General features: G+C 32.0%; 2 protein-coding genes across 2 annotated transcripts in view; one reads left to right on the top strand and one right to left on the bottom strand.

Moving 5' to 3' along the window:
* The window catches only part of LOC129957419 (enoyl-CoA hydratase EchA19-like), an 81829-nt gene that overhangs the window by 45548 nt on the left and 12784 nt on the right, over positions 1–23497 (bottom strand). The window lies entirely within an intron of this gene.
* LOC129956721 (uncharacterized) lies at positions 17081–17716 on the top strand. Its single transcript, XM_056068656.1, has one exon. It carries the CDS (start codon positions 17081–17083, stop codon positions 17714–17716), a length of 636 nt encoding a protein of 211 aa, XP_055924631.1.

Below are 23497 nucleotides of genomic sequence, written 5' to 3'. Positions count from 1 at the left end.
ATGAAAATATATATCACTGTACATCATATAATTAAATTTTTAATCTCTGATATGAGATTAATTTGAAATAATCCAAGCAAGAATACCTTTTACCTTGGGAGAAATACTCCCTTCAAAATAAAACAAAGATATGTGAATGGCCCCTTTTCTCTCCAGCTTTATATCTATATGTGTAAATATATATCGAGGGAAAAAGAGTGGAATATATCCCTCCGCCGCAGTTACCTCAGGGGAAAAAAAGCAGTCAGAAAGATGGCGATAAAAGTCGGACTACTTTAATTAAACATATCCACAGGACTTCCTCGCGCAAAACGTGCAACGTAAAAAAGAAAAGCAAAGGTTCTGCAGGGGCCAATGAAAGAATAAATGTTTCCCCCGCGTGGCTCGGTTTTCTCTGGCATGAAACACTCATTTACTGGAGCAGCTGTTCCTTTGTTAGGAAAATGACTCGCAAATAAGCGATTTTTGCTACAAGGCATCCTTTTTTCTTTCACGGGAATGGCAACGGTGCGTTCTCTCTTCCTTTCCTGTTTTGTTTCGTTTTTATTTCAGAATAAATTCGAGTTTGAGGTGACTTGAGAACACTCACTTGTCGCAGCTTTTCTTCACTGGAAATAAATTTTCATTTGAGTGACCATACTTTTCGACTGTGAGAATGTTTGTGAAGAGAAAAGACGCATTAAAAAAATAATATTGTTGTTTCTCCTCTCTGTTTCAGTCCTCCCCCTTCCCCTGTTGGATTGGAAATGAAATTGAGAATTTTAAAAGTCAGAGCCAGCTTTGTTGATTTCTTTTTTTGAAGTTCAGGGAATAAAGGTAGCAGTAATTTCTATCAGAAAAATTTTAATTTTTATAGAAAAGACTCTGTAATCCAGCAGCAAAGAGAATTCTTCGGTAGTGGAAAACTAAATACATGTTTCTCCATTACCGGTTCATGCCTGTCATGAATAAGCATATTGTCTGTAGAAATTGCAGCATGGGGGTCAGCTGGGCACGTTTACGAAAAATCGTCTAAAATAAGAAAAATAATATCGAAAATAGTAAAGATTATCTATATATTTAAAATAATAATAATAAAAACCAAACAACCAATTTCTCAACTCAAACTACTGATCCGATTTTTGCTTAATATGCAAGCTCATGACCTCTACACTTGATATAAAAGGATGTATGTACCCATATTTTCAATTTTAAAAAATTGAAAGATATTTCACTGTACATTCTCTGTAGAAAAAACCCTACTGAGTTACCCAGCCATAACCATTCATACAAACGATTTTGTCTGTTCTTATTTTATTTGAAACTCGTGACCTCTAGATATGTCATCAAAGTTCACTACCTATTCGTTTGCAAGAGAAATCGAAAATGCTTTATTTGTATATGCATTTTTTATGGAAAAAAAAACCTTGGCAGAATTCCCCGCCCCGATCACTTTACGATTTCGCTAAATTTTATTTCATTTGAAAGTTCATAAAATCATCAATGCTTGCCTGTCCCCTATCAGTTCGAATTTTTCGTGAGATACTACAAAATATAAATTTAGTTCGTAACCGAGATAAGTGGATTGATTCCCACAATTAATTGCGCCACTTTACGATTACGGCTAACCAATAAGAATGCTCTACGGTTATTGTGAAAATATAGTTTCATCTGGTGTGAAAATAATGAGTTTCATCAAAATCTTGAGCTTGAATTTTTGACGATTACAATATCTTCTTTATACTTCGTTTGCGATGAAGTAAAAATGAAATATATATTGACACAATCATAGGTAATGTTAATATTGCTATTGAATAATTTAGTATTATTGATATTATTTAATAAAAATTAAATAATATCAAAGAACAAATATTATAAAATTAATCTAGGCTTGTTACAATGGTTATTTTATTGAAAAGTCGTGAAGTTTTTAGCAAGTGCCAAAAATTAATAATAGTCGGCAAGAAAAGTTCATCTTGGCATTTTAAACGTATTTGAAGAAATTAATAATAGTGGGCTAATATTTTTCTTTCAATTAAATCAAACAAAACAGTTTTATGATAGAAAGTAAGCATTTATCGTTTAATTTTTCACTTATACTAAAAGGAAAAAAAAAATCGTCTGCTTAAAAAAAATAAATTAAAATTAAGATCTGAGCGCATTTAAATATCTTAATCATAATTATCAATTGGAATAAAAGGAAATTTATCATCAGTTTTTTTAAAAATATTCTCCCGCACTATTGTATTTATTATTAACTGCATGCCATAGGCAAACATTAGGATTAACTACTTAGTTTTATTTAAGCTTTTAATCTTTACTCCATGTGCATTTAAACAATCTCAAGCTACGGAAAAGAAAGAAAACTTTTATTATATATTTCCAAACTGGCAACATAAATTGTTGAAGTTAGAAGTAGTCAAAATAAGGGTTGCATATCACTTTTTAGTCACTAACTTCGTAGCAATTGCAGTTATAAAAAAAAGCCTTAAATACAAAAGTTGTTTGTCTTAATGAGGCGACAATTTGGTTAATTTTATTTATATTTCTATTTTTAATATTAAGGAAGTTATAGCTAAATAAAAATTTCACCTCCTCACCACACACGCACACACACACACACACACACACACACACACACACACACACACACACACACACACACACACACACACACACACACACAACATATGTACGTAGTTTCATACTTAAGAAAATCCAAATGAAACAACATTTTTAAAATTATAATACAAATTATCAGAAGAAAAGTAAGTACAGAGTGAAGTCCTTCGCTGATTACAAAAAATTATTACGGAAGACAGATTTAATACAATCGATAAATTTTTTGTCATGGAATATTCTTGATGATGCAACTAATATTGAAATAGTAATTTTATATTCATTGTATTTTTTGTTTTCATGAATTTAAATCGGACTTTGCAGTTTAGTGTCAAGTTTAAGGTTACATAAAATAATATTTTAAATAATATTTAATTATAAATAGTAGTTTAAACTGTTGTAAATTGCTATCAAAATAGCCTCCATGGAGGAAAAAGTTTAATGTATTTTTTGGTTCCATGAATTCAATTCGAAGTTACTATTCAATGTCCATTTTAGTATTACATAAAACAGCATTCTTTATTGTTATCAAAGTGGCGTATACGGAGGTTTAGTTTTTGTTTAGTTAACGTACTATTTTAAAGCAAAATTAAGGCTATTTTGGCGACGGATCTTGTAATATTGAACGTTGTTCAGATGGCGAGGACGACACCTGAACTGACATCTCCTTCTCTAATTTTCCGCACCACACCAGATGGAGGACATTTGGCCCCGACAGATTTAATCTGGACGGATCAGCTTACGCCATGATTCTTCGGGGGAATCAGAACTTAGAACCGTCCGTCTAAAAGACGAGACCTTATCACCAGTCCACTGCAGCTTATGCTTCCAGGAAGGAAAAAGTTTAATGCATTTTTTGGGTCCATAAATTAATTTGGAAATTATTGTTCGATTCCATCTGTTATCGATTGTTATCAAAATTTTATTATTATCAAAATGGCTTCAATACATTTTTGGCTCAATGAATTAAATTAGAAATTACTACTCATTGTCAAGTTTTGGGTTAAATGAGGACAAAATGTTTGTAACGCCATTTAAAAATATTGATACATTCAAAGTTAGTATCGCAGATTTTGTATCTAATGTGACAGATGAAACATTAGATAGTATTTGGCGAGAATTGAAATAACTCCTTCACATTTTTCGAGCCACTAAATGGGATCACAATGAAATTTACCAATGCAAGGGGTTTATAAACACTTTATAAACATTTTAATAATATATTGAAACAATAAAATGCCAGATTATAATTTTTATAACAATTTCTTATCATCAAGTATAGACTTTGGGACCATCTTATATTTCTTTTATGTTCACATATAACTTTGGATGTCTATTCACTCGCACTATTACTGGAATGTTAAAATTCTCCTTGCATTCAGTGTAACTTCATATTGAGGTAAAAGCTTATAAGCAGTTAACAGCTACACGAGCAATTGCTTTTGTATTGTGGTCATGTTACTGGGCTACGAATTACTAGGTCCCAGGTTCTATCCTCGCTCGTCCCAAACCACTACACTGGTGACCTCGGACGATGAACCTTTAACCTTCGCATAGCTGTTGTGGCGTCATCTACCCGCAACCAGAGTCATCAGACTCACTTGACGCAGCATCAGCAGTATCACATGATCGCCATAACGCTTGGCACTACTCAAATGGGTACAGGCGCATTAAAAAAAATTCAACAGCAACGATACATCGCCACTCAACAGCCATATCGTTCGTCTCACCTCCAACTCACTGAGGGAAGAGTCTGTGGGGAAAGATTATAAGCCGATTAACAACTACGCTGCAAGAGTAATTGCTTTTGTATTGTGGTCATGTTACTGGGCTGCGAACTACAAGGTCTCAGTTTCTATCCTCGCTCATACCAATTCGCCATATTATCATCATCTGTTGATACGGGTGAGCATTACAAACTTTATCAGAAATTCTATTTATAACTTTCTTATGGTCTGTGTGTCGTGTTTACCTTCTCTGCTTCCCTATTGTTCATTTTTTTCATCTTCTCTGTATTACTACATTGTGCCATCAAGGTAAAAATAGAGAGAATTGAATAACATTGCTTATATCTCCTCTTTAATATCACTTGTAACATTTTATAAATAATGAAAAATGTGTTGATACGATATTTATTACCTGTAAGTGGAAGATTCATTATGAATATTTTTTTAACGTTGAAATATTTATTTTATGAATACTGTTAAAATTTTTTGAAGATTAAAATTTTTTTTTTAAATGATTATATCAATGCGTTATTGTACTTGCCCTTCTTTTAAAAGACGCTCTTAAGTTCCTAATTATTTTGGTTTTGATTCAGTTAGCTATAATATGAGATATTACAGTTATTAAAGGATATCAAATAATAATTTTAAGCATATTAACCATTATCAAGTATTCCTCTTTTAAATATGCTTTCTCCTTTAAGCTTTATCGAGCGCATTTTCCATTAACTATATTCATGTCATACTACTCCGAGATTTTCTCGAAATATTAATTATTAAAGTACGGAACTATTAGCAAATTAAGCTCAAGTATTTTTTCACTGCAACTGTAAATGGACTTTTGTATTTATGGGATGCAATTTAAATGCTAATTTCACATTTTATTGCATAAAATTTAATTCGTTTAATCTTATTAATATAACAAAATATTAAATCGCTTTCAAATATTTCATGGGTTTATCAAAAACCTTTACGACCACCACCTGTTTGGTCTTATCTAACTTTCCATAATAAATAATTTATATATATACTCATCGCTGAAGGTTAAAACAACTCAACTTTTCCAGCTATTATACTGAACAAAGCGAATATGCAAATTTTATCCTGACACACACGCACGAAAAAAATGCCCCCCTTTTCTTCTATCTCTTGAGATTTAACTTCAATCTTAATTCTCGCTTAAACTTTTAAAACCTTAAATAAGTCTACAAAATTACTCACGATCTACGAAACTTATAACCCCCCCCCCCACCCGTTACAAACACGAAATATCCCCATGGTATAAAAGGACCAGAACACCATACCATGCAGACGATATAGAAAAAAAAAGAACACCTGCTCTTTGGGGGAATCTTCACTCACCAAAGTCATAACAATGTTTTTATTGCGTTTTCATCCATCTGGAACACGTGCTGTACGCACGACTTTATCCAAAACAGGGATTTTACCTGACATTAACTATCCCCTTCGTCTTAATTACCCGTCAAACACTTGAGCCGCTCCGTAAGAGGCAATTCCCCGCTAGGAACAGTGCAGCTACCGAAATTTATGAGTGTACCTTTAAACTAAATTAGATTGCAGGCCAGCAGGCATATGTAGTGTAGGATCACGCTACCAGGAGGCGCCTCATATTTACTAGCCGTTTTGTGTAATTACTTGCTAGATTAAGGCTCTGCTGCTTCGAGATTTTAAGGAGGATGGGCTGTCTTCTTGTTTGTTCTGGGATATGAACTTTCGCCCTTTTCTTTGCTGTTTAGCGTGGGTGGAGAGGGGAAGGCTGGATGTTAATTTGAAATAAAATATTTCCTTGAAGATAGTGCTTATAATTTGGTCGATTAAATATGTCTTAAAGTGGATTTTTAATTAGAATGAGGTGATGTAGATTTTAGTTGCGTTTAAAAGAATCAGATTAGTTAGGTTTCATGTTTGTCTGTAATGATAAAAGTACTTATTAGATTTAATAGTTCAATTTGTGCTAAACAAATTAAAAGGTTAATAAAAGCTAATTGAATATTATAGAAGTTAATAAGAAATATATGCATAATTTGTATGTAGATAAAGTAGATTTTATAAAATTTCTTTAATCATATGGTTTTTATATGAATGGTGTCTAAAAACGGCGACTTTTATTAAAATGGGGTTTTTTTGTTTGACTTATTAATTACTTAGTACAAAAAAATGGAACATAAAATCTTAAAGGAAGATTAAAGGATTTAATTTGAAATTAAGTACACTCATTTGAAGTAATTTCATAAAACCGTAGATAAAATAAGTCTGGCAATATTTTTTTTAAAATTCAAAATAAAGTCGTTTAAACTTTAAATGCGCCAAGTCTCTTCAAATAAATTGAATTTTACAACAATAACTCTGTTATATAGTTGCAACAGTAAGTCTTTTTATTTTCGCATATACTTAGTATAAAGGAAGTATCATAATCGTCAAGAAATGACCTGTCTGAGTTTGAAAAACACATTTTTGGAGAATGCTTGTCTGTCTGGGACAAATATAACATAAATGCTTGAGGTAGACGGTTGAAATTCGATATATTATCTATACACCAAATATGCAGATTTCTGTCAAAATTTGTCTGAAATCTATTCTGAGAAAGTTTGCCTGTCCGACTGTTCGAATAGAAGTTAACACGATAATTACAAAGCGAAGGGAGCTAGATAGATAAAATTCGGCATTCAAATTTAAAATCTATATTGTAGACAGCTGTCAAGTTTTGAGCCAAATCCAAATGCAGGTTGACTGTCTGTCGGTCAGTACTTTCTGAGACATATAAACGCGATAATTCAAAAATGGCATGACTTAAATATATCAAATTTGGTATGGCATTTTGTCTCAATGCAATTTGACAAATGTAATTTTGTCTCATTTTTTTTCAATCTGTTGAGAAAAATGATTCTAAAACACAGATTCGATTATTAGATGCTGTTAACGCATGCCAGGGATTAATCGCCAAATAACTCGCCAAAAATGACGCTACAGATTCAGTAAAAATGCTAAATTCACGCCAAAGTTAATATTTCGTAACTATTTTTTCCCATTGTTGAATAATGCTGTTCTCTCTCATGACTAGCTTAATAGAGAATATACGAATCCAGTCCCGCTGGTTATTATTAGTCTTATTTAGTTGGTTGGTCAGAGAAATGAATTATATTTAATTTCAATAAAATCCCCAATGTAAAACTTATCTTTTGTATTTGAAACATGTATATATTAACAAATATTTTTAAAAGAAATTATGTTAAAAATGGATTAATTTAACATTATAAATTATATTCGCAAATTCATATATTTCATACCATTATTGAATAAAAACAGAAAAGGCATGTCACTTTAAAAATAATTAAGCTTAACAAATAGCTTATCTTGTTCTTAACCGATTAGGAAACTATTATATTTTTTCTAATTGTTCTAGTTGCCATTCCAAAAACGAGTTGAATTAATTGCAGAAGAAAATGACTTACTTCCAAAAGAGGCGAAGTAATTAAGCAGAAAATGGAGGATTTGAACGGATAATTTTTTTCTTGAACTCTGTACGTATTCTGATCTGGTAATTAAACTAATTATTTTAAACAAAAAAAAAATTCTCCAGGGAAAAAGTACCTGGGTGCTAAAAATGACAAAAAGTGAAATAATAAGTATAAAAGAAAATCCATCCAATAGCAGAAAGCAATCATACTTTTTTTATAGCTATATGTTATTTTCGCCAAATTACAGCTAGAAATAAAAGTGTTCTGCCTGAAGGATATTTTAAAAAAAAATGGCTTATACAGAATAAAATGTTATGGAAATCGTCCAGTAGATGTAAAATAAATTCTTTTGAACAAGATAGATGATGGAAAACTAGGCTACATTTCATGAATATTCCAAAAATTACTGACATACAGGTAAAAATAACAGGATTATGATATACACAGAAGAAACACTTGTAGAAATTAACATCACAAGCAAACAAAGCATAGGTAATTACTCAACAGTATTAATGCTCAGCATCCACAGCTTATTAGCTTGCTGATGAGAGCGATATCGTTTTGCGACAGGGCACATGGAATTCTCCTGAAGAATTTTGAGATCTCTGCTCCTAACAAAGATAAATTCTTGCATTTTCTAGAATCTTCATTCTTGTCATAGAAAAGCATTGACCTGATATCCATTAAGGAGAAATTAAAATCACTTTTCCTATCATAAGCTTAACAAGTGAACGGCGTTATATATTCATAAGAGTATCTTTCATTTTGATAGAATTCATCCTTGATCTGATTATTTGTGTTTGCTAATAATTGTGTTTACATACAAAGTATTAGAGAAATTTAGATACACTAAACATATAGGAGAATATCTGAAATATATATTTATTATCGTAATATAGAAATAAAATATGGATTTCTAGTAGATGGCAATTCTAGTAAATGAAAATTGAGATCCGTATGATGCCACACTGAATAGATGAAAATTCAAAATTTTTATTCTATGCGATCGAACAGTCTCTTTAAAAGCAATATGAAGAATGTACCATTTAAGGTCTAATACCTTTAAAAATACAATGAACAAAAGTTTCCTTAAGAAAATGAAAAACGACGATATCTCAGGGAAAGTTGTTTTATGCATTGCAATATACATCCATTGTTACTATACAGCTTGCATTTTGCTGTTTTGCTTGCAGTCCCCCCCCCTCCCACCAACATATTTACAGATGATGTAAGAAATTCATAGAAGATAGCACATATAAAGATAAACACACCGATCGTTCTCCCACGTCCCGAACTGAACTGCTTTCGATCATAACTGTAGGAAGTCCATAAGCAAAGGAAAAAGACAGTTTGGAATTTCGCAACAAGCGGTGTAATATGAGCTTAATTACCTTGTTCGCTATTTCGCAGCATCTTCAAGATCGAATTGTTACAGCATTGAGCTCAATGATCAGTTACTTCATGTGTGGAAATAAGTGGTTTGTCATATAACATGATTCATGTTGAAGGCATAATCCTATAAGGAAATACCTCAGAAATGAAGATGAGTTTCTGGTATGGTAGTTGGTTCTCGCCACCTAGATAGTTACAGAAATGGTGTCGGGTCGGCTATCCTCCTAGAGATGACGATACGTATAGCCATGGGTGGGATTTTGCCGTGGCCGGTGATGGCCCTTAAGACTCAACTTCAGTGCCTGCCAATGCTGCCCTACGGTCCGTTCATTCAGATTTATCCGTGTGTTTCTGGGAGGATCAGAGTAGTCCACTTGTGATGTTGAATGCATAGATAACATTTTGAATTTTCCTCTGTTGTATCTGTATCTATTGCAATTCATGAGAAATAAAAAAATGTAAATCTGCTTTATATTTTTGAAAAAGGCTGTTTTTATGAAGTTGATGCATTTGATTTTTATAGCCTACTGAAATGTTGTAAGAATTAAATGATACGACGAAAAAAAAAAGAAGTTTTTAGTTTGTAATTAATACAAACTATACTTATCAAAGTTGGGGAAAAACTACAAATTTTAGACATAATTAATATTTAATAAACAGGCAAAGTCAATCTAATTAGCAAATATAAATCTATATACTTATAATAAAGCTCAATGTGTGTGTGTGTGTGTGTGTGTGTTGGCGCTCTACAGGCCAGGTCATTTGACATACAGCTACCAAATTTGGTACATGTATACCTTAGAGGTCGGGAATGTGCACCTGGGGTCCCTTTTTTTGAAATTTTAATTAGAATTTTAATTATTAATTAAAAACTAACTTTCCCGCCAAAAAAATCTTCCATTTTCCCCACCGCCAACTTTTCCGCCAAAAAAATCTTCCATTTCCAACACCGCCAAATAAGTAAGGCATCAGTTGTTTTTTTCTCCCAACAGTAATGAGGCTAGGGTTAAAATTTTTCGACGGATTATTTCAAACGATTCTGTTTATTTTCTTAATGTTTTATGCATTTAAAATTAAACATTGTTAATTAATCCATGTTTCAGATTCATTCTGAAGTACTTTTGAATTAAAATAACACAGAATAAAGGAAATTAAAAATGTCTAATCTGCATAGCGTTACCCCAACTGGCGTATAAAAATTTACGCATTTGCGTTAACGTAACTGGCGAAGAAAATCCATGCATGCGCATTATTCTGATTGTTGGCATGACAACCAACGGACGATTTAAATTATTTTTAGGTTAGTTGCATGCTTTTGTAAGTAAATTGTATTTATATTAGTTATATACTTTTTTGTATATGCTTATAGTTTTAAGTACATCGTTTTTTAAGTATTTTTTTTAAAACCTGTTTTCGACCGATTATTTTAAACGATTCATTTTATTTTCTTAGTGTTTAATACATTTAAAATTAAACATTGTTAATGAATCGATCTGTTCATGATGAATCTGAGAAATTTTTGTTGACAAATTCTTGAGATATTACATAAATTAAGAAAGATATTCTTTAGTGACCATAAAGTTTAAACGCTCAGTGACTCTATTATCAGTAATCATATTATTAAAAAAATGCTTTGTTTCAGTAAAAAATATTATTATATTAATTGCAGATTAATCATTTACACTTTAATTTAAAGCATAATTTCTACGAGGGGTAACAGAAAATGAGAGAGATACATATCAGGCTATGACTGAAGGCCTTTATAATATTATGAGTGAATTATACGACAATCAAAATTTGAAGTTTTAAAATATTTTGCTGAAGAATCTATTAAAGTTGGAATTGCGTAAAATATTTAATGGTACGACCGGAGTTTAACCTCCTGCTTGCGCAATTTTTAAAAATCGCCAACAACGGCCTTGCGAAATGTTCAAAAGCAAAGGAGCAGATGTTCAATTATAGTGCATAATAAAGATTGCCAGCTTTGGGTCGTTATCGCAACTTGGCGAAGAAGGGGGTTAAACTCCGGTTCAACCTATTTAATTATTAAAATTTAAACGAACATTAAGATTGGCGAACCGGCTGGTCGCCAAAGGCGGCTAGTATAAAATAAAATCTTAAACAGAAAACGATATTAAGTGATCAGAGCTTATTGGAGCACTAACTCTCAAATTACGCCTCTGAGATTCAAACCAAACAAAAATGAATGGAAAATAACAAAAACAAAAAATATACTAGGTGTTACATAATTTGATATCTATGTTACAGGCAATGTTTTAAATCTCGTTGAAACAATTAATGAACAATTAATTATTAGATGAAATTAATATTTGGATGAAACAATTAATATTTACCGAATTTTTATACTATTTTAACACAATCAAGTGATAAATTGGCAATATACGAAATAAAACTGTGATTTTTTTTCATAAAAAAATAAAATTAAATGCAATTAATATTAATTTTTTTCTTAAAATAACTTTATTTTGTATTTAGGTTTTAGAAAATATTTCTTTAATTTTCTTTTTTTTTTCTTTTAATTTTTTGTTGTTTTAACTTCCATTTCTTGCATGTATTTTAAATAAAAGATTTTTAATAACACTCTTTTATTTTTCCAAATAACATTTTTATTTTTATAGAATGCGTGCCTTTTCAATATCATTTTTTATCATAATTTTATTTACAAATTTTATCGAAATAGCAGTTTTCATTCTTTAGTATGTTTAGGAAGAGAATATGACTTATTCAAATAATTTTCATATTTTTTGAAAAGCTTTCTAGGTAGATATTCTATAGAATATGTTTATATAGATGTTTTATACATTTATCGATACTAGTACGCGAACTCTTATTTAAATTCTCGCAACATTTCACAAATCAGAAACATTTATGTACTACATCTATCAACGTATAAATCCAATAAAAAATTTAATGAAACCAGAAAAATTATTTATTAAGAACTAAGAATTCTGGACTAACATTCTTTCAGAACAGTTTTTATAAGAACAGACGATTTTTCTATTTTCGTGATGAACGCACATTATTAAAAAAATGGGTAATCAGTGTATAAAAAAAATAGCCGTTATTAAAATCGAATGTTTATACAAAGCAATAAAAGTAAAAAGATAAATATTAAATAAATATTCTTATTCAATCATTCACTCTTTATCAGGAAATTTATTATTGATTAATTTATATTTATTATACCGATTTTGAAAGCTTTACTGAGTTTATAAATTATGTAGTTGCTATTAAATTTTTAACTTAATTAAAAAAAATATAAAATTGATTTTTTTTTGCTGAAAATAAATTTTTGACATATAATTGTCTGCGCGAATGAGTCAATAATAAAAGATAATCATTGTTATTTTAAATGTATTCAAAACCACTCATAATTATTTATATTAAATTATTAGCTATTAACCATTTATTGCTTTCAATAGTAACTACAATTAAAAGCAATTGCTTGTTATTTCTGAAAAATGGAAAATAGTGAATGCATCTTTATTTTCGATGCTAAGACGGAAAATAAAAAGCGAAAAATAATGGCGCAAGCTTTTTCTTTGTCATTAAATCTTTTCTAGTGAAAAGAATAATATTTTCTTTCCTCCCCCATTCTGAATAGCTGAAGCGTTTAATATTCGACGAATTATTGATTTCTTCTTTAATAATAATAACAAAAAAAATGAATATTATTCTATTATTAATGAACTTCGGAAAGATTGTTCTTAATCGCTGTTAAGCCTATTCGATACTTTGTGTGGTTAACTCTGCTGTATTAACTATATTCAGACTTCACTGAAATACCGGGAAAGAAATTAATTCTTTTTCAGATAAAAGCTCCATCAAGGCATTAAAATATAATTATGCGAATAGAATATTTTATTAAAAGGCGAAGCAAATGCACACACACAAAAGATTTTGCCGCATAATAGCTCTTATCTCTAATTTTGGCAATTTGTTTTGCAAATGATGCCTTTATTTGCATATATTTTAAAATATCGTTTTTGGAAATTTATATAATCATGTGAAAGGTGAGCGTCTGGTCACTTTAATGCATTCAGAATAAGATAAATTATCAACATTATATTTGCTTTTGCCTGTTTAAATAGAATCACTAAAATGTAGCTTTCGCCATTATAAAATTTGTTATTTTTGGAGGACTGATAATTTAGACTAATTGTCAATATAAAAATATAATATCAATAAATGTACAAGTAAAATCAACATGACAATATTTATAAGCAGGCTTACTATCTGTAAATTCAGTGATGAGAAATGTACGAGGGGATACAAAGCATTCTACTGTACAACCTTTTTGATTAAAGGATACAAAATTTTGTATACATTTCTTTCTTGAACATTAAGCAACTCACTAAAAAAGAGGCTTCTAAAATTTTAATTAGTTTCTGAAAATGATCAAAATTTTATTCCACAAAACACATTTTTTCCTCAGTGAATTCTAAAAAACATTATACTTTGAAAACGATTTTTACTTCATTTTAACGTGCAACAAATTAACTTTTCAGTAACACCGATTTTCTATTATTTTCTTTTCCTAATTTTTATAAATTTTCAAACATGTTTTCTTTGTTCATTTTGTACCAACATTTCTCTTTGTTTGATTTTTTACTTGCTTACTTGAATTTTTACTAGTATGTACAGAAACTTATTGCGGTTCTATTAGATGCATATTTTGTTTGCACGTTATCGCTTTTTTATATCTATATATCTATTATATTTATATTTTCTATACTTAAAAGAAAGCTCAATGTGTGTGTGTGCTGGCGCTCTACAGGCCATACCGTTCTACTTCAATACCAAATATGGCACATATATACTTTGGAGGCTAGGAATGTGTACCTAGGAGCAATTTTTTTTGAATTTTTAATTTTAATTTTAATTAATTAAAAATTAAGCAAAAGTTTGGCGATTTTCCGCTATAACTTTCTAAAATATAACATCACAAAGTTGATTTTTACATCATATTGAAATTCAAAAATTAATCTTTTCAGTGATGCGAATGTTTTAACGAACAAATTAATTTTCTATTTTTAATGAATTAAAAAAAATAATTTCATCATATTTTTCAACAATTTATTTCGTGCAAAATAAAAATAAAATTTAAGCCGCACGAGCATGTTGAACGTTAATGGGACAAAAATTAAATGTTATCAACTCGTTGCCATCATATTGACAAAAGCAAAAATTAAAAAAATAAGTAAATCATCATTCCAAATTAAATATATAAAAATATAATTCTTAGCACGTTTCTGTATGAACTTAAATAAATATGAAGCATGATATTTTTTGAAAAGTAGATGCAAGGAAACATTTTTTATACCTATATTAGTAATTCAATGCAACAGTTTTATTTAAGGCAAATATGGTTTAATATCGACAAGAAAACTGCTCCAAGGGGAGCCCAAAAGCTAATTTGCAAACATTTAATAATAGACATCTGCTTACAAATTTTCGAAATGAAATAAATATATTTTTTATAATTTGAATCAATGAATGCTGATGAATTGAGAATTTTAAATTTTTGCGTATATCCTGTGCCCTGTGAGTCATACTTAATAAAATATCCTTAAGACGCTAATATTTTAAATAAAAAGAGTTGGTCTCCTATCAACTAAATCAATCACTAAAGCTGATCGACTTTTGAAAATTTCACTATTCTATAAAAACGATCGACCATTTCAACGAAGTCAATCATCGCTCAGAGTTTCTCAAGAGTGATTAGCTTAGATTATGAAATTGTCGATTGTTCTAATATTGTAATACTAGCCGCCTTTGGCGACCAGTCGGTTCACCGATCTTAATGTTCGTTTAAATTTTAATAATTAAATAGGTTGAACCGGAGTTTAACCCCCTTCTTCGCCAAGTTGCGATAACGCGCCAAAGCTGGCAATCTTTATTATGTAATATAATTGGACATCTGCTCCTTTGCTTTTGAACATTTCGCAAGAACGTTGTTGGCTATTTTTAAAAATTGCGCTAAGCAAACTCCGGTCGTACCATTAAATATTTTACGCAATTCCAACTTTAATAGATTCTTCATCAAAATATTTTAAAACATCAAATTTTGAGAGTCATATAATTCACTTATTCCTGCAACCGTGGACGATAGCGAAAACCTACGGAGGAGCCTTCGATTGAGAGGATTATCTCCCGAATTTGGATTTTACTCTCCAGAAAGCAGAAAAAGGACAAAAATGTCGGTAGAAGCCAAGCCCGTAGTAGTGACTGTTCCTACGCCCCAACAACTGAGGAGCCCATCGACATTCTCCGGAACGCCTGGAGAGGACCCTCTTAAATGGCTAAAGGAGTATGATCGAGTTGCCCATTTCAACAAGTGGGATGACATGGTGTGTCTCGCCAATGTATATTTCTTCCTAGATGGCACTGCTAAGCAGTGGTTTGAAAACAACGAAGACAACTTGAATTCCTGGGAAGCGTTTAAAAATGGATTACTAGGACTTTTTGGTGACCGTCAAAAACACACCAAGAAAGCCGTTAGCAATTTTCCTACCCCTAAAAACGAACATGATATACGGAGTTTTCTTGGCCTTTGCTCATACTTCCGGCGATTTATCAAGAACTTTTGTTATCTCGCTGAACCCTTGCAGATGCTGCTAAAAGGTGGTGCGGAGTTTCATTGGGGTCATGAAGAAATGAAAGCTTTTAACAGTCTGAAGAAAGCCCTTACGTCTGATCCTGTATTAGGAATGTACGACGAAAATGCCCCTACAGAAATTAATACGGATGCCAGTGGTTATGGTATTGGAGCTGTCTTGGTGCAAATCCAGAATAAAGCTGAAAAAGTAATCGCATACGCCTCCAGAACTTTGACAAAAGCCGAAAGAAATTATTCCACTACCGAACGGGAATGCCTCGCCATTGTGTGGGCAATCAACAAATTTAGGCCATATATATTCGGAAAACATTTTACAGTTAAAACCGACCATCATTCGTTGTGCTGGCTTATGAGTTTAAAGGATCCTTCAGGAAGGCTTGCAAGATGGGCCCTTCGACTTCAAGAACATGATTTTTCCATTCAATATAAAACCGGTAAGAAGCATAGGGATGCCGACACTCTCTCGAGAAATCCAGTGGAAGATGAGACTCATACAACAGACAAATCCCTAGCCGTTACCACGAGTATGAACCTTGCAATAGAACAGAAAAAAGATCCAGACCTTGTAAAAATTAACATTGACAACAACAGCCGATCCATAGAAAAGAAAGGATTTGAATTAATTGACGGGGTTCTATACAGAAAGAATTTTGATCCAGCTGGACAAAAGTGGCTACCAGTCATTCCGAAACATCTACGAGTCGACATACTTCGACACTTCCATGACGCTCCTACGGCAGGCCACCTTGGTTTCGCAAAAACTTACGACCGAATCCGCAAAAGATTTTGGTGGCCAGGGATGTACCGAAATGTTGTCCGATATGTCATGCATTGTCGGGATTGCCAAAGACGAAAACCTATTCCTCAACGACCACCTGGACGATTAGTTTCCATCCCTCCAGCTATAGCACCTTTCCATCGCATTGGGGTTGATCTCCTCGGAAGATTTCCTAAAATCTGGTCGGGGAAACAAATGGATCATAGTCTGCACAGATTATTTGACACGATATGCCATAACAAAAGCCTTGCCGACCGCCGAAGTCGAAGAAGTAGCAAAGTTCTTGCTCGAAGAAATTATTCTAAAACATGGAGCTCCACGAGTAATTATTTCGGATCGGGGAGCCGTTTTCCGAGCAAGACTTGTTTCCACCCTTGTTGACCTGTGCAATATCGATCATCGTTTCACGACGGCGTATCACCCTCAAACAAATGGACTGACAGAACGCTTTAATAAAACTTTGACCGACATGCTGTCCATGTATGTGGATACAGAGCAGAAAAATTGGGACGAAATTTTACCGTTTGTGTCCTTTGCTTATAATACCGCTAAACAGGAGACGACAGGTTTTACGCCTTTCTTTTTACTTCATGGACGCGACGCCGAAACGACGTTAGATACAATGTTGCCATTCTCTCCCAATGATGTAGATGATGATTACGTCGCTAAGATGGTTGCTAGGGCTGAAGAATCAAGACAGTTAGCCCGAGTGCGAACCCTGGGTGCCCAAGATAAAGACCGTCGACGTTACAACGCCAAACACCGAATGGTATCTTATGCTCCTGGAGATCTCGTATGGATTTATACTCCAGTCCGAAAAGTTGGACTCTCCGAGAAGCTCTTAAGGAGGTACTTTGGGCCTTACCAGGTTTTACGCCGTTTATCAGACGTAACATACGAGGTGCAAGATTTTGACCCTGAATCCCGAATGCGAATGAAACCATACCATGATCCCGACAAGCAAATTGAAATTGAGGACAGTCAAAATGAAAATGTCGTACCTGCCGAAAATCAAGAAATTTACAAGGGTCCCATGACACGTTCCAGAGTAAAAGCCCTTAACCTGATTGACAGCGGGGCGCTGTCTTTATTTGAAGGGGAGTAATGCCGCATAATGAACTACTGATATCAATTCCTGTGGCTTGGTTGGCAAGACACGAGACTGTAGACCTTCACGACCCAGGTTCGAATACCAGCCAAGTCAGTTTTATCCAAAGACTGGAATTTTAATTTAAAATGTTATTTATTATTTCTCTAGTTTCTAGTTGATTCTAGATCTTTCTTTAAATGCTCTATCTGGATGTTTCTCGAACATTCTGAGAGTGTATATAAAGTCAAGTGTCACCAGTTGTGGGCGAGTTATCGGTCCTGTACGCTTGAGAGTTACTTTGCTTGAATAAATCTGATTACTTGTTCAACCTAACAGCCTTGTTATTTCCAATCTTCGTGACATATTCGTCATAACGTAATATGTATCTCTCTCATTTTCTGTTACCTCTCGTAGAATTTATGCTTTAAATTAAAGTGTAAATGATTAATCTGCAATTAATATAATAATATTTTTTACTGAAACAAAGCATTTTTTTTTTAATAATATGATTACTGATAACAGATTCACTGGGCGTTTAAACTTTATGGGCACTAAAGAATATCTTTCTTAATTTATATAATATCTCAAGAATTTGTTAACAAAATTTTCTCAGATTCATCATGAACAGATCGATTCATTAACAATGTTTCATTTTAAATGCATCAAACACTAAGAAAATAAAATGAATCCTTTAAAATAATCGGTTGGAAACAGGTTTAAAAAACGATGTACTTAAAATTATAAGCATATATAAAAATATATATAACTAACATAAATACAATTTAATTACAAAAGCATGTACCTAACCTAAAAATAATTTAAATCATCCGTTGATTATGGTTGTCATGTCAACAATCAGAACACAATGCGCATGCGTGAATTTTCTTCCCTAGTTACGGTAATGCAAATGCTTGAATTTTTCTACGCCAGTTGGGGTAACGCTATGCAGATTAGACATTTTTAATTTCCTTCATTTTGTCTTATTTTAATTCTAAAGGACTTCAGAAAGAAACTGAAACATGGATTCATTAACAATGTTTAATTTTAAATGCATAAAACATTAAGAAAATAAACAGAATCGTTTGAAATAATCGGCCGAAAAATGTTAACCCTAGCTTCATTACTGTTGGGAGAAAAAAACAACAACCCTGAAGCTTTACTCATTTGGCGGTGGGGAAAATGGAAGATTTTTTTGGCGAGAAAGTTGGCGGTGGGGAAAATGGAAGATTTTTTTGGCGGGAAAGTTAGTTTTTAATTAATAATTAAAATTCTAATTAAAATTTCAAAAAAGGGACCCCAGGTGCACATTCCCGACCTCTAAGGTATACATGTACCAAATTTGGTAGCTGCATGTCAAATGACCTGGCCTGTAGAGCGCCAACACACACACACACACATTGAGCTTTATTTATAAGTATATTAAGATATAGATATAGATTAAGAATTTAAGGAATCAGCTAGATTTGAATGCAGAAGATAGAAAAGTTTATTTATTTATTTGAAATTTGGAGAGTCAAGAAAATTTAGAAGAATATGATTCCTTAAGGCCAAAAGACTGCCTAAAATTTAAATTTCATAATTTTTTGAAATATATTTATAAACCTAAAACATTATTATTGACTGCATTTATATCCTTTTAAAAATAAAATTAAAAACTGAATTTTTCACTGAATTTGTGAAATTTTTGTTGAAGAATTCTTTGAAGTATTATAAATTATGAAAATTACTCTGTAGTGCACATAAGACTTCAATGCCGAACGACTCTGATTTCAGTTCTCATTTTTTTTTAAAGACGTGTGGATTCACTAAAGAGACGTTTTTATATTAATCGAGGTTTTATCATTTCAATTTTAATTTAAAATTGAATTTTACGGGGGCTAATAGAAAATTAGAGAGAGATGCGTAGTACAAGAAACAGAATGGCTTAAAGTCTACGTAATAGTATAAATGAATGATATGACTATCAAAATTTAATGCTTAAAAATTTTTGTTGAAAATCCTATTATGAGAAAAAGTTACATAATATACTAAATGAACATTTAAGAGAGCATTAATACTGGCGAACCGGCTGGTCACCAAAGGCGACTAGTATATAAATATGACTAAATTTTAAAAACAAAATTAAAATGGATGAATCGATTCCAGAACTTTAACATTTTATAATGTTCCAAATTTAAATTTCGAATCCCATTTTTTTTTTAATTATCGAATATATCTCAAAGATTGTCCAAGTAGCTATTTAAATTAAGCAGGATGCGAAACAGAACTTTCAACGGTAGGTCCATGAAAAGGTTTCAACCAAACGAAAGGAATAAGAATTTTATGCGTTTTGAATAACACAATAACAGCCAGAATCCACCATCAGCATTTTGGGTAAAGTCGAATTGCAGTTGAGAAAGTCAATTCAGTTATATTAGAGTCTCGTTTTAAAGCAACGCTAGGATTATTTTGAGACGGACTTCGTAATTTTGAACCGCGATCGGAAGACGAGGACGACGCTTGAGCTGGCACTCCCTTCCAGAACTCCCGCCACGCAAGCGAGAGGACTTTTGGCCCCGAAATGATTTAACGTCCTCCAGAAGTGCTTGCACATCTGTTCAACGGTGGAATCGGGTCTTCAACCGGAATTCCTCCGGTTCTGAAGTCGAGACCTTACTACTAGTTCACCGCGGCCCTATGCGACGGAGGAATATAAATCTGTAGAAGAAGTTGCGGGCTGCATCCATTGGCTATGATCTTAAACAGAATTATTCAAAAACTTCCATCGTTTAGATGCTAATTGCTAGCTTGTGGATGTATACCTACTTTTATTTCAAGGGAGATCGGATGTAGACTAGACTATTGATCGGATGTAGATCGGATGTAGGTGTAGACTATTGATTGCCAGCTTTCAGAAAGTCAACTAATTGTCGTGTATTGGAGTGAAATCTCAAACTCTCCAAGGTCATTTCGAGCAACTAATAATGGCACACTAGCTCTTTTTACTTTCTCGTATACGTTGTATAGAAGAAGTATAGTAATCGTTAAAAAATTCGAACTCGAGATTTTGGCGAATTTCCATGTTTTAGACCACCCTGAGTTTGGCAAACACATTTTTGGAAAATGTTTGTCCATCTATCTGTCTGTGACAATGATGACTCAAAAACGCTTTGAAGAAGCAGGATGAATTTGATATACTTTGCACCAAATTTGTTGATTTCCATCATATTTTGAGTAAAATCCGTTGAGAAAAAGTTTGTCTATCCGGCTGCCCGAATGTAAGTTAACACGATAATTACAAAACTAAAAGAGCTAGGTAGATGAAATTCGGTACAACACTTATAGCATTTACATCTGCTGAAATTTATGCCAAATTCAACAAAGAGTTGATTGTTTAGTCTAGTTATATTGACGTCCCGTTTGAAGCAACAATAGGGCTATTTTGGGACGGACCTCGTCATTTTGAACCGGGGTCAGATGACGAGGACGACACCTCCGCTGGCACCCCCCTCTCCACACCACACCAGCGGGAGGACGTTTGGTCATGACGGATTTAACGTGCAACTGACCCCATTACACGACGGTTCTTCGGTGGAATCGGGTCTCGAACCTGAAACCCTCCGGTTCCGAAGCCGAGACCTTACCATCAAGCCACCGCGGACCAAGAGTTGATTGTCTGTCGGTCTGTACTTTCATAAACGTGTAAGCGCGCTAATTCAAAAATGCAATGACTTAAATGTATCAAATTTAATACGGCATTTTGTGACTACAAGTTCAGCTTTGTGCAGCAAATTTTTTCAGCAAATTTTTATTTCAATCGGTTGGAGAAAACGCGTCTAAAACGCAAATGAAAATTTCGGATACGGTTAACTGTCTACCAGGGAAAAATCGTCAAAGATCATGCAATAGATTTGGTAAAAATACTATATTCAGACAAAAGATTAATAGTTTTACTTCATAGAATTTGATTGTTATGATAGATCAAGTGTTCTCAAAGTCTAGTATATATGCAACTTAAGGAATATATTAATTTTTGGTTATACAATTGGTACAGCTTTCTGTACTTTGAGTGTGACCCTAAAAATTCAGCATGATTCATAAAATTAAAAAAGAATTTCAACATGAACTTAAAATTTCGTCATTTTAACATTTTGCTTTAATATTTATTTATCAGATCCGTAAGTATATATTTTTCATTTTTGTTGCCCTACCCTTCCTTATTTCTGATAATGGCACATTTTGGTGGTGGTCACATTAGTTTATGCCAGGATGTAGTAATAGTTAATGTTTCAATTTAAGAAAAAACAAAACAACCAGTATTAAATATTTCATGTGACAGAAGTTTCTTGATTGAATTCAGAAATGGAAGTTTAGACAGATATGATTATAAGTATATTAAAAAGGAAGGTATAAATATAAGAAAATTGCCAATAAAGTGATGAAATTTGTAATGCATTTCAGTACATTATATTTTTGAGAACCTGGATTTTTAGCCATGCTATTTTTTAAAAATAAATATAGGATACAAGCTATTGTGATCTAAAACAGCCAATTTGAAACTAATAGCAAAAATAATTCAAATATTTTATAAATTAAGCTATTTGTGCCTAAATCAGTAAATAGAATGATTGATTTACCAAAATTGGTTTAGAGTGAAACAGATTCAATTGGTGCATCAGACTTCATAAGATGTTATTTTACCATTATTTACTACAATATATATTTAGTTAGGATTAAAAGTTTCATCTAGGATCTAATTTAACGATATAAATTGAAATATTTCATTTTATGATTTAAAAACATTCCATATTGGATACAATGATTACAAATAATTCTAATTAAAAAATACTTTTATGAGATTTCGTATCTTTTTTTTATTTTACTTACAAGGTATCAAATTAAAAAAACAACAACAACAAGATTTTGAATTTCTGTGGACGAGCATGCAGGATATATCAAATCTGAGAACTTTTAACTGATATGGTCAATCTTAAAAATGATATAATTATTTTTAACTGAAACAACAAATATCAGTTCAAATCGTTTATGCGAATATGCCAAAAAATATTAACATCACGAAACAAGAAATATGACAAGAATAAGAATAATTTTATTCTTAAGTATTTACAGCAAGAAAAATAATATTTCTTCTCTAGCTCATTTTGAAATGTTACAAATCGTTTGCTGTTTCGATGAGTTGTTAATTTATTCTTGACAGAAAAAAAATTTTAAGAAAAATAATCTAATCCATCTTAAAAATAATTGTTTTTAACTGAAAGTGCAAATATCAATTTCTACCTATTCTAATATGCCAAGAAATACTAACAACACGAAGCAAAAAATATGACAAGATTAATGTTTTATCCTTAAGTATTTACAGCGAGAAAAATAATATTTCTTCTCTTGCTCATTTTGCAGTGTTAAAAATCGTTTGCTATTTCAATGAATTGTTTATTTATTTTTTTAATGAAAAAATCCTTATTATTTTATTATTAATAGGCTGTTTCATTAATTGCTTTTCATTAATTTCACTTAATTGCTGTTGAGTTCTATTTAATAATTTGAGGAAACTGTTTCGGTGGAGAAATATTCTGATATACAGTTATATAGAGCTGAATTTAAACCGGAAAGGAGGAAATCAATCCATTTTGTATCTTGATGTTAAAGATTTGGAGACATGTAAAAAAATGTAAACAGAAATATGATTGTTACTTGAGTAAATGAGAAATTTGTACTTAATTACAATTACAATTTTTCTCTTGATTTTTTTTTCTGTTTGTGAGAGAAGATTTTTTTTTCTGTTCTGTGTTATCGTGG

Source organism: Argiope bruennichi, chromosome 11, assembly GCF_947563725.1.
Source record: "Argiope bruennichi chromosome 11, qqArgBrue1.1, whole genome shotgun sequence".
Taxonomy (NCBI): Eukaryota; Metazoa; Arthropoda; class Arachnida; order Araneae; family Araneidae; genus Argiope; species Argiope bruennichi.
Note: the sequence above shows the minus strand (reverse complement) of the source record. Positions and strands in the feature narration are given on the sequence as shown.